Consider the following 18794-nt stretch of genomic DNA (forward strand, 5'->3'; position numbering starts at 1 on the left):
CGACCCTTCTCCAAACCCCATCAGCACATTGGACTGTCACTTTCTTCTTGGAACATACAATGCCTGTTAAGAGGTGACCAACTTGTTTCAGTATAATATATACTAACACCCATGTTGTATATAAATATTCTAATACCCATTTTATGAAGTCAACACTTTTTTTTTATATATAGATTTTGCTTAACTCAGATTGCCTATACATATTATTGCTTGCAGCCCTTTATTGGTATGCCATTTTTCTGTCTTCTCAGATCCTTTTTCTTTGTTACTGTACTATATAAATATATCTTTCTTGCTTCATTCATTTGTTGATTGTTATTCATATTTGTGTTTAATTTCTTCTATTATTTTGTCATTGTATTTGTTGCAGTACAAGCATTTAGTTTGCAGTCCATTTAACCTTTATCTGCCACTAAGAGGTTAGTTGACCTTCTTGTCATTTTATCACTGGAATGTTTGTATATCATCCTTGCATGTCATAATTTTTATCGGAGAGATCTATTATCAATTTGACCGTCATAATTTTTATCGGAGAGATCTATTATCGATTCGACCGAAAACGATAGATTGATTATCGATCCAATTGATATATGGATAGATCGATTATCGATCTAACCGATAGATGGACACAAATCAATTATCGGTCCTACCGATATAGATAGATCGATTATTGATCCGACCGATATGTGGACAGATCGATTATCGATCCGACCGATATTATACATCGGTCTTCTATGTTATTCAATAACTGACCAATTATCGTAATTAGTCTGAAAGAAGTAATTCTAAAGCAACACCTTTTGGCTATAAATATCTGATTCTTCCTTAGATATTGAAGTAAATTTCATTCATGGTCATTTATCTTTGTGTCTATTACACAAAAGTTATTTTTCTTTTATTCATAACATAAAATTCGCTTTGCTTTGCTTTGCTCTGGTCATCATAAAAGTCACTTTACTTTGCTCTAGCTTCACAAAAGTCACTATGGCGATTTTACAATAATCCCATCGAAAAAATAATGTGACAATCTTAATTAGTTCTTAATTTTAACTAGTCTTCGTACCCGCGCGATGCGCGGTTGGTATCACTATTGCAATTATTTTAGATATTTTTTATATGAAAACTAAAATTCTTTATCATATGTCATTGACATATTTAACAAAGGTGATGATATTAAAAAAATAATTGCTAATTACTTGGCTTCTATATTTATTTGTTAATTTGTTAAGCCATGAGAACATGATTTTATATTTAATCAAATTTAATATAATCGTTCAATGCAAATCCAAGCAAAGCTTACTTAGATTTAAAACTTTACAAATTAATTACAATTCAAAAATTAACCTCTCTTAACTTATAATGTACTTTTAATATTATTTCAAGTGTTCAATCGGTCATTATTATTAGTTTGTCACTTGACTTAATATTTTTACTAAATATTATTCGTTAAGAATTTTCTTTCCAATCCAACAGGTGAAAGATATCACTATGGACTCTTTTAGGGGATTTGCAGAGAGTTTTTAGGGGAAATGTAGTTGATGACTTAAGTAGCAGGTGAAAGATATCACTATGGACTCTTTTAAGGGATTTGCAGAGAGTTTTAGTAGATTTTCAATTATTTTTTAGAAATGAAAGTAGCAGTTTAGAAAAAAAAAAAATTATATTGTTCAGTACTTCAGGTATTTTAATTTTTCTATAAAACTTAACAATTAAAAAATAGGAAAAACTTAAAGCAAAAGAAAATTTGAATTATAAAAAAAGCTGTAAAAATTAAAAATAAATACTAACTAAATCTAACCTAATTAACTAATTTGACATAAAAAAACTACATGTGTCAATTTTAAGGACTGTCACTTGCCTTAGTGTAGAGGCTTTGTCCTTCTCCTTTTAATAATATAAAGATACTAATTATTTTCTGTGTCCTTCCTCTATAAACATATGGAGGAAGGTTCAAACCGAAGACTAATAAATTACAAGACTAATCTTATTTAGATTATGCGTACCTTTTTTGCCAATCTGTGTATCACGTTAGCTATAATACTATTGACCTCTTGCATATTGCAGATTTCAGGTCATAATTACAAGATATGGCTCATGCAAGTGTGGCTTCTCTTATGAGAACAATAGAATCACTCTTGACATCCAATTCGCCAATGCAATCTCTAATCTGTGATCACAGAGAAGAATTTTGCGCTCTTTGTGAAAAAGTTAGTTCCTGGAAGTATTTGTCAAAAACTTTGAGAAAAACAATGTTTCTGGGGAAATGAAGGATTTTGAAGTAGAGGTAAAAGAAGTTGCAAGTGCTGTTGAATACACAATTCAACTGAGACTAACAGACACTGCACTCGGAGTAAATAAAAGCATCATAGAAATCATTGAGAGGGGAGAAAATAAAAGCATCATAGGAATCATTGGCTCAATAGTTTTTCAAGGAATCTCGAATATATGGACACGCCGAAAGATTCGTAAAAGCCTTCAACAATTAGCAAACGACATTGATCATGTCAGGAAAGAGTCAACAAAGATTCAAGATAAAGGCAAACAAGTATCAAAGGAATCATTGGTTCATGATTTTTCAAGTTCAACAAACGATATTCTGAATGTTAACAATAATATGGTTGGACGTGATGATCAAAAGGAACGCTTGTTAGAAGATCTGACTATAAGCTACTCTGGTGAACTCAAAGTCATCCCGATTGTCGGGATGGGAGGCATAGGTAAAACAACCTTAACAAAAGAAGTTTACAATAATAAATCAGTTTTACGTCGTTTTGATGTTCGTGCCTGGGCTACTGTATATCTCAACAGCACAACAGAAAGGAAATTTTGCTGGGCCTTTTGCAATCGACGATCAAAATGGATGACACGGTTAAAACGAGGGGTGAAGCAGAGCTAGCAGACATGCTGCAGAAAAGTTTAAAGAGAAAGAGGTACTTAATTGTCTTGGATGATATCTGGAGTTGTGAAGTGTGGGATGGCGTGAAACGATGCTTTCCAACTGAAGACAATGCAGGGAGTCGAATACTATTGACTACCCGTAACAACGAAGTAGCCTGTTATGCTGATACAGAGAATCTTTCTTTGCGGATGAACTTCATGGATCAAGAAGAGAGTTGGAACCTTTTTAAAAGTGCAGCATTTTCAAATGAAACATTACTATCTAAGTACGAGAATATTGGGAAGCAAATCGCACATGAATGCCACGGGTTACCACTAACTATAGTCGTGGTTGCTGGACTTCTCAAATCTAAAAGGGAAATAGACGATTGGGAAAGTGTAGCTAAAGATGTCAGGTCATTCGTCACAAATGATCCTAACAAACAATGTTCACGTCTGCTTGGGTTGAGTTACGATCACTTGACAAGCGATCTAAAGACATGTCTTCTGCATTTCGGAATTTTTCCAAAAGACAGTGATATTCCAGTGAAGAGATTGGTGAGATCATGGATGGCTGACGGTTTTCTGAAGTTGGAAAATGATTTGGAAGGAGAGGCTGAGAAGTGTTTGCAAGAGCTTGTCGATAGATGTCTAGTTCTCGTATGCAAGAAAAGTGTAGATGGAACAAAAATTAGATCATGTAAGGTTCATGATCTAATATATGACCTGTGCTTGAGAGAAATTCAAAGGGAGAACATTTTTATCATGAATGACATTGTCCCTTTATACCCAGATTTTCCATATCTCAGTAGGCAAAAAATGCAGCCCTTTAAACGCGTGACTGGTGATAAAATTAATGATTATTGTCGGTATGGTCATTATAGGGCTCTTCTTACCCCTGTACATCGTCAGTTGAGAGATCATGACAACAACGATCTTGTGAAAAGAACCCATTCTATTTTCTCCTTCCATATTTCACTTTTATCTCCTCTTCTCAAATCACAGCTTATTTATTTCAAATTTCTCAAAGTCTTGGAGTTGAGACACGAGATATATAATTTCCCTCTAGAGATACTAAGCCTCATCTGGTTGAGGTACCTATCATTGCTCTGTCTTGAGAATCTTGGCATACCTCCAGAAATTTGCAGGTTATGGAATCTGCAGACATTCATTGTTCAAGGGCGTGGTCGATCAATTCTAATAGCTTTTCCTGAGGAAATTTGGGGACTAATGCAATTAAGGCATCTTTTACTGCCCCAATTTTATCTGCCAAATCCCCCTAGAGTATCTGCTGACAAAGGGAGCCACGTGGGTTTTTCAAACATACAAACTATTTCTTACTTGTCTCCACGTTGTTGCAGGAAGAAGGTTATTAAGGGGATTCAAAATGTAAAAGAATTAGGAATCTGTGGATATGAGACTGACTTGAGTATTCGGGACTCTGGGCTTCTCAACAATCTTGTCCATCTGCAGCAACTTGAAAAGTTGAGAATTAAACATTGCTTTAAGCTTTTGCCAGCAAGTGAAAAAGCTTTTCCAGCAACGCTCAAGAAGCTGAAGTTGGAAGCAACTACTCTAAGGTGGTCGTACTTAGACATCATAGCTAAGTTGCCTAACCTTGAGGTGCTGAAGCTGATGCGTGGTGCTTGTCGTGGAGATGAATGGCATCCAAATGTTAGGGGATTTACTCGATTGAAGTTTCTGTTAATTGCAGATAGTTCTCTCAAGTACTGGAAAGCCACAAATGACAATTTTCCAATACTTGAGAGCCTTGTGCTTAAAGAATGCAGTTATTTGAAAGATATACCCATTGAGTTTGCAGAAATCCACACACTACAACTGATTGAGTTAACAAGGTGTCTTTCCGAACTTGGGGAATCTGCTGCAAGAATTCAACAAGAACAAGAAGAGCTCGGAAACAACCCCGTGGACGTTCGTATCTCCCGTCCATGTAAGTATATAGTATTTATCAAGGTCACACTCTGTTTCTCATTTCCACAAGTCAAGTCGTATACAAAAGTTATTTAGTTTTGCCCCATATTCTTTTACAAAAATAACTTTGACAAAATTTGTTAAAACTCTACTTAATATGTAAGAGAAATTAGCAAGAATATCCCTTATATTTGAGGATAGTTCAAAATGGCCCCTTACATATATTTTTGAGCAATTTTGGTACTTTAGTTTACCTCCGTCTATCAATAGTTGTCCACTATTAACTTGACACATAAGTTAAGAAATAGTAAATGATAGGACTAGTTTTACCATATTACCCTTTGAATCTAATAAATCTAATGCTTTGGTAAACACATTGGATAATGAATCGTATTTAATGCTAAGGGTAAAATGGATAAATTATTCATTGGTTTCGAAATGGACAAGTATTATTGACATTTATTTTTTATATAGGGGAGTAAATTTTACAGAATTGTGAAAAAGAAAATTTAATATGAACTCACATTTCTAGGTGTTCTTTTTGCATTTTTATTTTCTAGTTTATTGCATAATTTGGTGTAGCTCGTTTCGCTTCATTACATTGATTTCTTTGTAACAATTCTTCTAACATATATATCACTAATGCAAAAATGTATACTTAAACTCTGCCTTTTGATATTTCTATACTTTAATTGACATGATTTGATGGTAAATGGGAGATTTTATATTTCTAATTTATAATGCTTTGTTATAGTAAGACGCGATGTTAGAAGGCTTGACATCGACTAAGTATTGTGGATTCTTTGAGCATCTTTTGGAAAAAAGAACACAAGGAGAGGACGAAGAACAAGAGTATTCAATCGGTTTCTATCCAATATAGGGAGTTTGATTCGATATATTTATGTTGTAATGTCTTCTAACTTGTTAATTCTTATTGTAGTGTACTTTTCCTCCTTCGTAGAGCAATTTATATTGTTGGAACTGGATGATGATTTAGTTTAGACAATAGTGTAATTGGTTTAATATTTGTTGTGTATGTTTACATCACATATATCCCTGTATGATTCTCTCGAGAGGCTTAAGTAGAGACAATCCATAATTTAGAATAAGTGGATTCAGTATGTTTGTCACACTTTCATATCATTTTCATATGTCTGTATTTGTTCAGTTGAACACGCTCTAAATCTGCATCTAACTAATGTGACTCGTCGAACTTTTACTGACCCTTTATGTTTCTTTCAAGGGGGCGTGATTTTGATTCAAAATGACATGAGTACAGAATTTTAAATTTTCAACTAAATCTATTTTCAACAAAATGCGTATATGCACTCCAAACCACGTGATTTTGGAGTATATACACGCATTGTGCGAAGAATCAACTGATCACTGCACTAGGTTTGTCCTCTTGCATCCTAAGAGTTTCAAAATCCCTTTTTCAAATTCAAAATTTGTATTTGTCTAACTCGGTCACTTCCTTGATATTCTTTTTTTAGTTTTTCCCAAGCTTCATTTGCTGTCTCACAAGCAATGATTTTAGAAAAAATCGAATCTGCAACTAAATTTTGAATTATAATTTTGGCTTTGAATTTTTTGAGCTTTTCATCTAAATGAGATTTAATCTAAGCAACGGTAGGATTTTCAGGGAGTGGTTATAATGGTGTATCTGCCGCTACAACTTCCCACAGATCATAGGCTTGAAGATATGATTTCATTTTCACTGACTAAATTTGGTAGTTTTCGCCAGTAAAATTTTTGGGGCATTTAATGAGAGACTGCTGCTTGACATCTTGAAAAATAGCCCTACGCTTTGAAAATAAGCACAGGTTGAAAATGGTAGCCCTGACGGGTTAAAAACGTAGCCCTTACAGGTTAAAAATGATATGATAACGCTTTGGAAGAATTCACAGATCCCGTAAGATCAATGAAGCTCTTGATACCACTGTTGATTTTTTTTAAAAAAAAAATGGGGCAGCGAAAAGGGGTTTAAAATGGCTCTAGCGAAAAGGGGTTTAAAATGGCTCTCAATGGATTGAATAACTTTCAATAGCTTTCAATGATTTTATTAAGTATTGAGGGGCTTTAAATAGCCAACATTAAACATAAACCAGCATAATTTTAATTTCAAAATAATCTAAAATATCTCAACAACTAAAATAACCTAATCTAAAATTTAAAATTCAAACTCATCTTAATTCTAAACAACTTATTAACTAAAATTTACCGCAGTAACTAAATTAGTTTTCAACAAAATGCGTGTATACACTCCAAACCTAGTGCAGAACATTTTCCAACAATTCTCAAGAAGTTAAAACTGGTCGGAACTCATAGGTAAGTGGCTCAACCTTGAGATGCTGAAGCTGAAACCGGATGCTTGCCGTGGAACAGAATGGTATCAAATTGAAGGAGGATTTCGTAGGTTGAAGTTTTTGCTAATTGAAGGTACAAATCTAGAGTACTGGAAAGCCACAGATGATCATTTCCCTGCTCTTGAGCATCTGGTGATCAGACATTGCCTTCAATTGCAGGAGATCCCTATTGAGTTTGCAGATATTTACTCGCTACAACTAATCAAGTTAATGAACTGTAGTGCAAAACTCGTGCCTTCTGCTGGACAAATTCAAGAAGAGTTTTCGACGAAGGGTGTGCTGACTACCCTTTGATATAGGTGGCTCCGTCCATGCTACAACTAATCGAGTTACAAAACTGTAGTGCAAAACTGGTGGCTTGTGCTGGACGAATTCAAGAACAAGAATACATAGGAAACAAAGCTGTGGAGGTTTGTTCTTAAAATGATCCAGGTGAACACAATCAGTGGCGTATACAGAACTTCCTGCTGTGAACCCGGCCATCACAGATAATACTTATGAGCCAGATAATTGGACAAAGGTTGGCCAAGCTATTGGGAGAGGGTCTAAACCGCAAAGAGGCCAAAGAATTAGCCTGCCGAATAAGAGATTTACTGCTCTTATACACTGTTTCTCAAATTGATTAGCCTAACACAAACTGCAACATCCAAAAATACTTTGGACGAAAGGCAGAAATAGGAAGTTCGGCCAAACAAGCTATTAGTTTCCAACAAGCCTTTGATCTATAGTTGGATCAAGGTTCATCAAATGGTAAGAACTTCATCCTGTCCGATGCTTCTTAGGACAAACACCGACATACAAGCATCACATTACAACGGAGGAAAAAAGAAAACATCGCTTTCTATGAGGCTGGACAGCCCATAGTTAAGTATCAGCAACGTTGAGAATCGAGTAATGATGTAACACTTGAATTATAATCAAGTTCTTATACACCATACACAGAATTAAACACGAAAAGAAACACGACTATTCACAGAAATTTGCAGGTTTCGACCATCCAATGTACAAGTTAACAAGGAAACAAAGCGTAAAAAGTTGTGCATCAAGAGAATATCAATCGGAGGATGGCCCCGGAGAACTTGAATGACTTCTCCGTCTCTTCCAGACAATAGTTCTTCTCCTCTCTAGTCCAGTTCTGAACAAAAGCATCGATGAAAATGGATCATGTTAAGTCGATAATAACAAGTTACGTGAAAGAATATGATAATAGTTTTAAAAAGTTGATAGGATTACTTCTACAACTTTGTTCAGCTTATCTCTAAAACATTCTGCAGCAGCTGAGAAAGGTCGCCGTCCCATTTGTAGAATTCTAGTTCTCTCTTGTCGAGTATCTTTTCATCTACCTATAAAGCAAGAAGAAGCAAGCTTGTGGACAGTAACTGGTTACCTTTACTCCTTTAAAATATTGAGTTTTATTGAGTTGAGGGGTTGAGATGTCAAAATGATAGTGAAGAAAACACCATAACTAATAGAGAAAGCAGCAAATAACATTCAGAAAAAGAACATAACAAAAATAGTATGATGACAATTGAAATACAATATAGTCATCTTTACCTTTATTTTTAAATGAGATAAGCATCCAGTACCCCCTCGAACTATGAACAAAGCTGGTACAATATACTTCAACTTCTCAGGGGTCCCCCTGAACTCTATTTTAGCATATTTTTATCACCCTTTTGCACCGACATGATACCTTTATTATATAAAATGGGGCCCATGTCCAGAGGCGGAGCAGGATTTCAACGAAGGGGGTTCCATATTCAAAGAAAACTTAGGATTTTGTAACACCCCACAATTCGGGCTACAATATAGACCATTATTTCGATGCGTTGATAATCCCGAAGCCATAAAATCCTATGCAAATACGGCATCTTAATTATCGTGTACCATGTGAAATCCACTCAAGCTTGAATTTAGACCATATAGGTCCTTCAACTCAAGGACGAGTCGAAACTATTTTGATCGACTAAGTTTTAGTGGACGTTGTAAAGTGTGTCAGCTTCCTTTGACCATAACTCTTTGTATATGTCGAATTAGGGAACCTACTATGTGTCAAATGATAGGTATTCGAGTTAGCTTTCCAACGATACCAATTTGGCTAAAATCCGACACCCGAGTAATAAGTTATGACCTTTCAAAGTGATAAGCAATGTCTAACCAATCGCCCATGGCCACTGGAAAGCATAGGCGATAGCCTAGGCGGCGCCTATGTGAACATAGGCGATAGCCTAGGTGGCGCCTATGTGAAGGTAATGGGATGGGCGGCGCCTATGTAAGGAATTCTAGTGATTTAAACACTCTGTCCTTTTCCACCCTTACTTAGCCCTAAAACACGAGATTTAGTTCCAAGGACCCCAAAATACATATTCTTTCATCAAAAGTGCTCAAGATTCTCCTTAGGGTTTCAAAAATAAAAACCCAAATAGTTCAAGATTTGACCATAGGTTTTCAAAGATAATTACATATTCAGAATCACCAATCCGCAAGCTTCAAGAAACATCTATTATCCTTGGAAATAGAGGTACGTGGGGTTATCCAAAAATCTCATGGGTGTAGTTTTATGAACATGCATGCTTTTAAATGGGGGTTTTCAATCATATGCTAATATCTTGCTTTCAATATGATTTCTAAGTCATTTTCTTTATGTCATGGGAATTGTTTGCCTATATACTTCAATGGTTGAAACCATGCATATGTGATTTAAGATTTTCCATGGAAGTTGATAAATATGAATGATAAATTATTTTCAAATTCCCATGATAATGTTTCGATACTCCATATTATATTGTGATCAACAAAAGAGAGCATGAATTTGAAATAAATATTGTTCACCACTTGTAAATGATGAAGCACCTTGGTTTTTACATGATTATGCATATGTGGATGTGACATTGATGACTTGCAAGTCGGGTATGACAATAGCCTTCAAAATACGATATGTGATTGAAAAAAAATGAAATTTGAATGCATTGATTTTACATGAGAAAGGTGGATGCCCAAAGAAGGCGTTTGAGACACAAGGGCTCATCGGTGGAATAACGTGTTTGCCGACACGGAATATTGGTACCAGGATAAGCGATCTATGTAGTTGACTTCATGTCATTCCCAAATTGGGACTATAGGTAGGATCCCGAGCCAAGTGATCTTGGGCACTACCATTGGGTCGAGACACCATGCTGTGTGGTCTTGAGTGTCTCTCCCTCACTTATACTCTAATCTCGGCGGCAACCGAGGTTTGACAGTTGGTGTAAATTATGTAGGGTATTCCACCTAGCTCAGTTGCATTTCATTACTGTTGAGAAAAACTATTGCATTACACCCATGTGCTTTCAAATTATTTGATACGAAATTGCTTTATAATGGCTCTCAACTATATTTTGTAAAAATATTATGTTTTGCTTTGATATCTCTGCGTGCCAGTACTTTTGTGCTGACCCCCTCCCCTCTCCAACCTCTCAGGTTCAGAGGCCCAGTCTAGGGGTCAAGAGAACCAGTAGATCATTCAGACAGAGTTGCAGAGACAAGTGGTGAGCCTTCTATGTTTCGGAAGGTTTTATGTCCTGCAGTCCTTTTATCTTATATTAGTTTTGGGTCTGCTGGCGGCCTTGTCCCAGTTTTCAAATAGTTACTTGTTTCAGTCATGTAGTAGAGATTTCGCAGACGATTTTCGAGATGTTGATTGAGATTGTGGGACATTATTCCCCATTATTGTTTTCATATGATTCTTGACCATGTTTCCGTTATATTGTGTTTCTTCCGCATTACTTTGATCATATGAATTAGGTGCATGATTATAGGGGTATTTTGAGCCTCCATGGTTCGAAATGCCAGGCCCTGGTTCGGGTCGTGACAGAGAGCCTGATCTATTATTTAAAATAACTTTTCCTGAGGAAATTTGGGGACTAATGCAATTAAGGCATCTTAAACTGCCCAGAATTTATTTGCCAGATTGTCCAAGTGGATCTGTTGACAAAGGAAGGAACTTGGATTTTTCAAACTCACAAACTATTTCTTACTTGTCACCACGTTGCTGCACGAAGGAGGTTATTATGGGGATTCAGAATGTCAAATAATTAGGAATCAATGGATATGGGGATTCAGAATGTCAAAGTATTCGGGATTCTGTGCTTCTCAACAATCTTGTCCATCTGCAGCAACTTGAAACATTGAGTTTTATATTTTGCTTTTCCTGTTTGCCAGCAAGTGCAAAAGCTTTTCCAGCAACGCTCAAGAAGCTGAAGTTAAGACTTACTTCATTAAGTTGGTCATACTTGGACATCATAGCTGAGTTGCCTAACCTTGAGGTGCTGAAGCTGATGCATAAAGCTTGTCGAGGCGAAGGATGGCATCCAAATGTTAGGGGATTTGCTCGATTGAAGCTTTTGTTAATTGAAGAAAATCATCTCAAGTACCGGAAAGCCACAGACGATAATTTTCCTGTTCTTGAGCGTCTCGTGATTAATTATTGATATAATTTGAAAGAGATACCCATCGAGTTACACACACTACAGCTGATTGAGTTAAGAAAGTGTCCTCCCAAACTTGGGGAATCTGCTGCACAAATTCAGAAAGAACAAGAAGACCTCGGAAACAACCCTATGGATGTCCGTATCTCCGATCCATGTAAGTATATATATACATATAGTATTTATCAAGGCTACACTCTCTTTCTCATTTACACAAGTCACATCATACGGTTGTTAGAATTTAAGCTTGCTAAATGTGAGCACATTTGGTATCCATCAAATACATTTGTTTATTTCAAGATTTGGTGCGACTTGTTATGTGTAATTTATGTTATTTTTAGAATAATTTCAAAGTCCTCTCCCCAAGTTTCGCTCTATAAAGTTGATCTCCCATGTAACATACGATACAACCTTACTTTGGTTATTTTGATTTCTTTGTAACAATTCCTCTAACGTATTTATCACTAATGTAAGAATGTATGATAAAATTAAACTTACTTTCACCTTTTAAAATTATTTTGTTGAATTAATTGTTTTATGAGTTTCTACCCTTTTATTTATTCTATTCTGTATTGCTGTTGGACAAAAATAAAATTTAAAATGAAGAGTAGGAGTTTGCACTCTTGGCTATCTTTGACGCGAAATTTTAAGGTATCAATTGTATAAATTGTAGTAAAATAAGGTTTACTTGGAATCAACTTTTTTATGAAATAATTGAATATCAAGAAGCGAAACACTTTATATAAATTTTTAAATATTGTTAGCAGGCCATCATTTTTAACTTTCAATAAATCTTTCAGCTATGTTCCCGGCTCCTTCAAAGTATCTCCCATTCAAAAAAAATTAGATTTATTTATTTCATTATATGTAACTTTATTTTGTTTTGTTGTTTTCTTCTAGTAACTCCATTTACTAAAAATATTGTATTTTAGGTCGCATATTTAATAGTACATGATAATAAATAAAGAGTAAAGCACTAGCAGCCACTATGACCGAATTTGCTACGACACACTCCAACTTCACGGGGGTCCTATTATCTGCATGAACTAAATTTTAACGTATTTTTGCTTTCCTTTTTAGCCGACAAGTGCAATATTATATATCAGTTCGCATAAACTCCTAAAAATTACTTTTGAAACTGAATGCATGTTTTCCTTTTCTTATTGTTCACTGAATTTTCCCTCAATTGGTAAGACGATTTGATTCTTACATGAAAGACAGAATCCTTTATTAAAAGTTTTGTTCCATGTCAAAGAGGAAGAACTCCAGTCGATTACATCTCGCAATGATTCTCTCGAGATGCTTTAGTAGATACGATCCAGTGTTTTGTCACACTTTTAAATGATTTTCGTATGTGTGTTTGCGCACGTGTGTGTATGTGTTTCTCACATGAATTTGAGCTGAAAGATGTGAGTTTGGTTGAACATGCGCTAAATCTACATCTAAATAATGTGACTTGTCAAACTTCTACTGACGCTTCTTGTTTCTTCTCAGTGGAGGAGAGTGATTCTGATTCAGAAGAACATTAGCTAAGGAGTTCAAGGGAAGAAGGATTGAACTCTTGAGATTTCATTTCGGTTCCTCTGTCGCAAATTACCACTATATTATCGGTTTCAAGCAATGTGTGGCTTCCAAGGAGATGTGATCCCTTATGTATTGTAACATATTTTTGGGTTGATAGAATTTTTAGTAATTACTCAGTTGGGCATTACTAAAGTTCTGAGTTCATGAGCTCAGAATGGTTAACAGGATCGCATACTCATTTTATTTGGTAACGTTATCTATTAAATGAACGGAAATGTGCATTTATATGGTGATTCTCATGTGTTACTTTTTACTGTTGATGTTCCGCTAGAAGTACTTTTTATTGTTTGTAAATGAAGCAGAACCATCTGAATTTGAGACTATCGGGAAGCAGATTATAGACAAATGTCACCTCTGTTGTTGGGATTTTGTCAAAATCTAAAGACGTTGAAAGATTCTAAAGATGTTGCTGAAGATGTCAAGTCATTTGCAACAGATGATCCTGATGAACAACGTTTACATGTCTTCTGTTTTTCGGAATTTTTCAAATAAGACAGTGAGATTTCAGTGAAGAAATTGGAGAGATTACGGATAGATCGGGACACTACACTCGTTGTGTTCTCTTTTTCGCCATACAAGTTTATATTTTTTGCTCAAAACTGTGAACCTTAAATTCAGTTATGCTAAAGACCTCAAATGCAAGAATTTATATAAATCATCATGCTTTGTTATGATTTCACATCTGTTACTTCTTTTTTTGGATTGCATTGATTTGCTTTTCCTCATCTATCGGAAACATCCTTTCTACCTCTAAGGTAGGGGTAAGGTTCGCATACACTCTACGCTCCCCGGTCATAGTCATTCATGAATGTTACTTTTAGTATTTCTTGAAAAAAAACGAACAACTAAACCTCTTTGCTAAAATTCCAGCAAGATGTGAAGTTTGCTAAAAAAATGAACAACTTTTAGTTTGCTAAAAAAACGAACAACTAAACCTCTATGCTCCCCGTGTTATTATAGCAGGTTCGTAGAGAGTTTTTCTTCCATAGCTGCACCACTTACTAAGTTGACCCAGAAAAAGGTGAAGTTTTTGTGGTCTGACTCTTGTGAGAATAGTTTTGAGAAGCTGAAAGACAAGTTGACTACTGCTCCTGTTTTAACTCTTCCGGAGGGTATAGAAGGTTTTGTTGTATACTGTGATGCTTCCCGAGTGGGACTTGGGTGTGTTCTTATGCAGCACGGTAAGGTAGTGGCTTTTGCATCTAGGCAGTTGAAGGTGCATGAGCGGAACCATCCTACTCATGACTTGGAGTTAGCGGCTGTGGTTTTTGCACTTAAGATATGGCGGCACTATTTGTATGGGGTACATGTTGATATATTTACTGACCACAAGAGTTTACAGTATGTTTTCTCGCAGAAAGAATTGAATCTCAGGCAGAGGCGATGGTTGAAACTTTTAAAGGACTATGACATGAGCCTGCACTATCATCCGGGCAAGGTGAATGTGGTAGCCGATGCCCTCAGCAGGTTATCCATGGGCAGTCTTTCTCATGTGGGGAAAGAGAAGAGGGAGATGGTGAAGGATATTCACCGACTTGCAAATCTAGGAGTGCGACTTTTGGATTTCAAGGATGGAGGAGCGGTTGTTCAAGAGATAGCTTTGCCTTTGTGGAAGTGGGAGATGATTAATATGGACTTCATTTCCGAGGTCCCGAAACCAGTATGATTCCATTTGGGTGATTGTAAATAGACTGACCAAGTCAGCTCACTTTCTATCAGGACTAATTATTTGGGAGAGGATTATGCCAAACTGTTCATTGCAGAAATAGTTCACTTGCATGGGGCACCTGTGTCCATCATAGTTGACCTAGGTACACAGTTTTCTTCATAGTTTTGGAGATCGTTTCAAAAGGGTTTAGGCACCCAAGTGAATTTGAGCACGGCTTTCCACCCTCAGACAGACAGCAAGCTGAGCGCACCATCCAGACCCTTGAGGATATGTTGAGGGCCTGCGTGATTGATTTTAAAGGTAGTTGGGTAGAGCACTTGCCATTGATAGAGTTCGCATATAATAACAGTTTCCATTCCAGTATTAAAATGGCACCATTTGAGGCATTGTATGAGAGAAGATGTAGGTCTCCTATAGGATGGTATGAAGTAGGTGAGATGCAGATGTTTGAGCCTGATCTTGTTCATCAGGCAATAGAGGATGTGAAAGTCATTAGAGAACAACTTAAGATAGCTCAGAGTCGTCATAAATCCTACGTCGACGTTAGGAGAAGAGATCTAGAGTTTGAGGTTGGAGATTGGATGTTTTTCAAGGTTTCTCCCATGAAGGGAGTCATGCGATTCGGGAAAAAAGGTAAGCTGAGTCCTCGCTATGTAGGGCCATATCAGATTGTGAGAAGGATAGGTGAAGTTGCGTATGAGTTAGAATTGCCTGCCATTTTGGGTTTTGTCCATTCGGTATTTCATATATCTATGTTGAAGAAGTGTATTGGAGACCATTCTTTAGTGTTGCCAATCGAAGAAATCAAAGTGACAGACTCCTTATCCTCTAAAGAAGAGCTTGTAGAAATTTTGGGTCGCCAAGTTAGAAGATTGAGGAGCAAAGAGATATCCTAAGTTAAAGTGTTGTGGAGAAACTAGAAAATTGAAGAAGCAACTTGCGAATCGGAAGTTGACATGAGAGCTAGATACCTAAACCTTTTTAATCCAGCGGATGACAAAATGGAAGGTACAATCCTTGCCTTGTTCTTTCGATGCCTTAGTATGCTTGAAATTATGCTTGTCTGTGTCCCGCGTCAACATTCGGGGACGAATGTTCCCAAGAGGGAGATATTGTAACGCCCCAAAGTTTTTTCTAGCTAAATTTTTTGTCCATAAAGTATCAAATGTTGGCTTCAAGAATGATTTATACTTTTTTCCCTGTAGAACTCCTTAGATTTCAACTTTTCATCACGTAGACGATCGAATAAGTTTCCGTCGACATAAGATTTGTCCAAAATGGACACTCGGTGAAGGAGTTATGGTTAATTTAAGTCCTAGTCGTAAAACACTGCTATTCCTGTCCTTGGCGCGTTGCGGAGAGGGTGTAAATGACGATGGTCAATTTCCAGTGAGACTCTGCGATGGTGGTGCGTCGCAAAGTGGGCCGAATTCCCATTCGTCAATTTCCAATAAGCCACCGCGATAGTGGCGCATCGCGGTGGCCCATAAGATCGGGTTCCCAATTTAAATTTTTCCAGTTTCACTTAGAAGCTAACAAGGGTAGTTTGGACTTTTTTTAAGTCTCTTAAAACGTCCAAATAGGAGATTAAGACCTCTACAAGCATAATATATGACATTCTCAAGATTTTCGTCAAAACAAAAACCCTAGTTCAGATACTTCTCCTCCAAGAAACTCAAGATTCAACCGTGGGTTTTCAAAATTAATCGGAGATTTGGAATCCCCAAACCGTAGGCTTCAAGGATCAGCCATTATTCTTCATAATCAAGGTGCGTGGGGTTTTCCTAAAATCTCATGGGTATAGAAATCATGATTTTACCAAAGGGGTTTTTGAATTTATGAGTACACTCATGTTTTAGAAGCTTCGATAATATTGTTTTGGTCTTTAGGCCTTTCACCAAATTGATTTGAATTGTATATATATGCGTATGAATTGAAAACCATGAATTGTGAATTGAGAGAATGAAATATATAATCTTCCTCTCCCATTACTTTATTATTTGATTTACAAGTTATGAATCCTTACATTTTATGGTTTACAGAATGATTCAAGATACTATTTGTCTTATGTGAAATTCATGATGATTAAGAATGGGAGAGAGGAATGCTTTAATAATTTTAAATATTGAGATTGATAACCAAAGAAAATTCAGGAATGTTTTTGAGAAGTTGGCCACTACTTAATGAAATTTGTTGAATGAATGAAAAGCCTTGACTTATGATTAGAGATATGACTCTTCTTACACTATATGCATGATCAAGCGGCCTGAACATTGTTTTAGAATTAAATAATCATATATGGCTCAGAATAATGACTTGCAAGTCTTGGTATGACGATACCAACTCAGATAATGCCATAACAGACACAGACTAATACAGATATCAGACTTTCATGTTTTAGAATTTCAGAATGATGCATGTTCGAAATAGGCTAAAATAGGACATAAAGAGATGTTAGGTGGTTCCCTGAAGAGGGAACGATTTCAGATAACTCATTGCCCAAAACCGTGATTTGCCGATCCGGGTATATTATATTACGCTGGCCTAGTGCCGTGTGGCGTATCAGAATCAGACTCCAACCCTTGCGGCATACTTGGGTTGGGGGCTTCCCCGCCGAATCAATGGCGGATTTCATATAGCCCGTGGAATATCAGAGTTGTAGGGGAGTGCCACCTAACTCAGAAGTAATACAAAGAACAGACATTGCATTGACAAGAATGACTTATGATTTTCAGAAAGTGCCCATGTGTTTTGAGAACTCTTTATGCATGATGTTTTAACAAATTGCTCTCCACTATTTTACTTATATAAAAGTTTTATTTTGGATTACTTTGTGTACCAGTACATTGTATTGACTCCCCTCCGCTACCTCACAGGTTCTGAGGCTCGGTCTAGGGGTACAGATAAGCAGTAGAATTCATCAAACAGAGTTGCAGTGTCCAGTTGGTGAGCCTTCTATATTCCGGAAGGCCTGTTTATTTTCAAACAATTATTAGTGGTTATGGTTTTGGTCTACTGGGGGCCTTGTCCCAGCTTTCAGATTGTGTTAGAGAGTATGTAGTAGAGACTTCGCAGACAGTTTGCAGATGTTGCTAGTTAGTTTTGAATTTCGTTCTTCAATGCTAAATTCAAATCAGATTTATGAACATGATTCCGTCTTGCTATAATTTTTGTATTTCCTTATTTATGTATGAATGGTGTATATGATTTCAAGTTAGAAGGGTGTCTGGGCTTTCATGGTTCGGAATGCTCGTCACGGCCAGGGCCTCGGTTCGGGTCGTGACAAAACCCTTGCGGGAAAAACCACGAGCAGAGGTAAAGAAGGTTTCACTACAATGGAGAGAGAGTACAATGTTGGAGAGAATAGTCTCAATTTCATGTATGTGACAACAGCCCACTAATTCGCACTTATATAATACGTGCGTACAAATAGGTCCTAGGTCCAAAAACATAAAGGTCCATACCGCAGGGGTGAATTGAAAATCACAAACATGGGTCGCACCGCGAAACTTTCAGGTCCAGATCAACGAAATTCAGGTCACAGCTCTAACAAATATATTATACCTTGATGAGACATAGCCAGGAAGCAGATCATCACCCATGAGTACAGGGATCGCATTACCAAGCTTTGTTAAGGTATGATTTAACCATGTCAGCCTCCTAAGCTCAACCTCCATGTATATCTGATCTGATGGATCCCCTTTAATAAACATGTAAAATCGAGTACGGTGCAGTAAAGACATGTGACACAAATGCCACAACATTATAATCTGCTGCGTTCGATCCTAAAACACCAAGTGCAATGACATCACTTGGTCTAGGTTCTGATTTTTTAGTTTTGTCTGCTTACTTGTTTCTTTACGTGCCAGATTATGTCTTTGACCCAGCGTGTTCAACTCG

General features: G+C 36.6%; 1 protein-coding gene and 1 long non-coding RNA gene across 2 annotated transcripts; one reads left to right on the top strand and one right to left on the bottom strand.

Annotated features, from left to right (window-relative positions):
* Nucleotides 1-291: 291 nt before the first annotated feature.
* On the top strand, nt 292-5923 carry LOC107840769 (putative late blight resistance protein homolog R1A-10). The gene is given in 5 exon segments (XM_047396667.1): nt 292-419; nt 2065-2211; nt 2214-2794; nt 2797-4828; nt 5564-5923. Coding segments are annotated over 4 exon segments (2772 nt in total). The 5' UTR covers nt 292-419; nt 2065-2087; the 3' UTR covers nt 5599-5923.
* Nucleotides 5924-8064: 2141 nt separating this feature from the next.
* LOC124887266 lies at nt 8065-8440 on the bottom strand. Its single transcript, XR_007044659.1, has 2 exons — nt 8409-8440; nt 8065-8310 (listed from the first exon to the last, which is right to left on the bottom strand). It is a non-coding gene; the product is annotated as an uncharacterized LOC124887266 (long non-coding RNA).
* Between the last annotated feature and the right edge of the window lie 10354 nt (nt 8441-18794).

The sequence above is a fragment of the Capsicum annuum genome, chromosome 9 (genome assembly GCF_002878395.1).
Source record: "Capsicum annuum cultivar UCD-10X-F1 chromosome 9, UCD10Xv1.1, whole genome shotgun sequence".
Classification (NCBI taxonomy): Eukaryota; Viridiplantae; Streptophyta; class Magnoliopsida; order Solanales; family Solanaceae; genus Capsicum; species Capsicum annuum.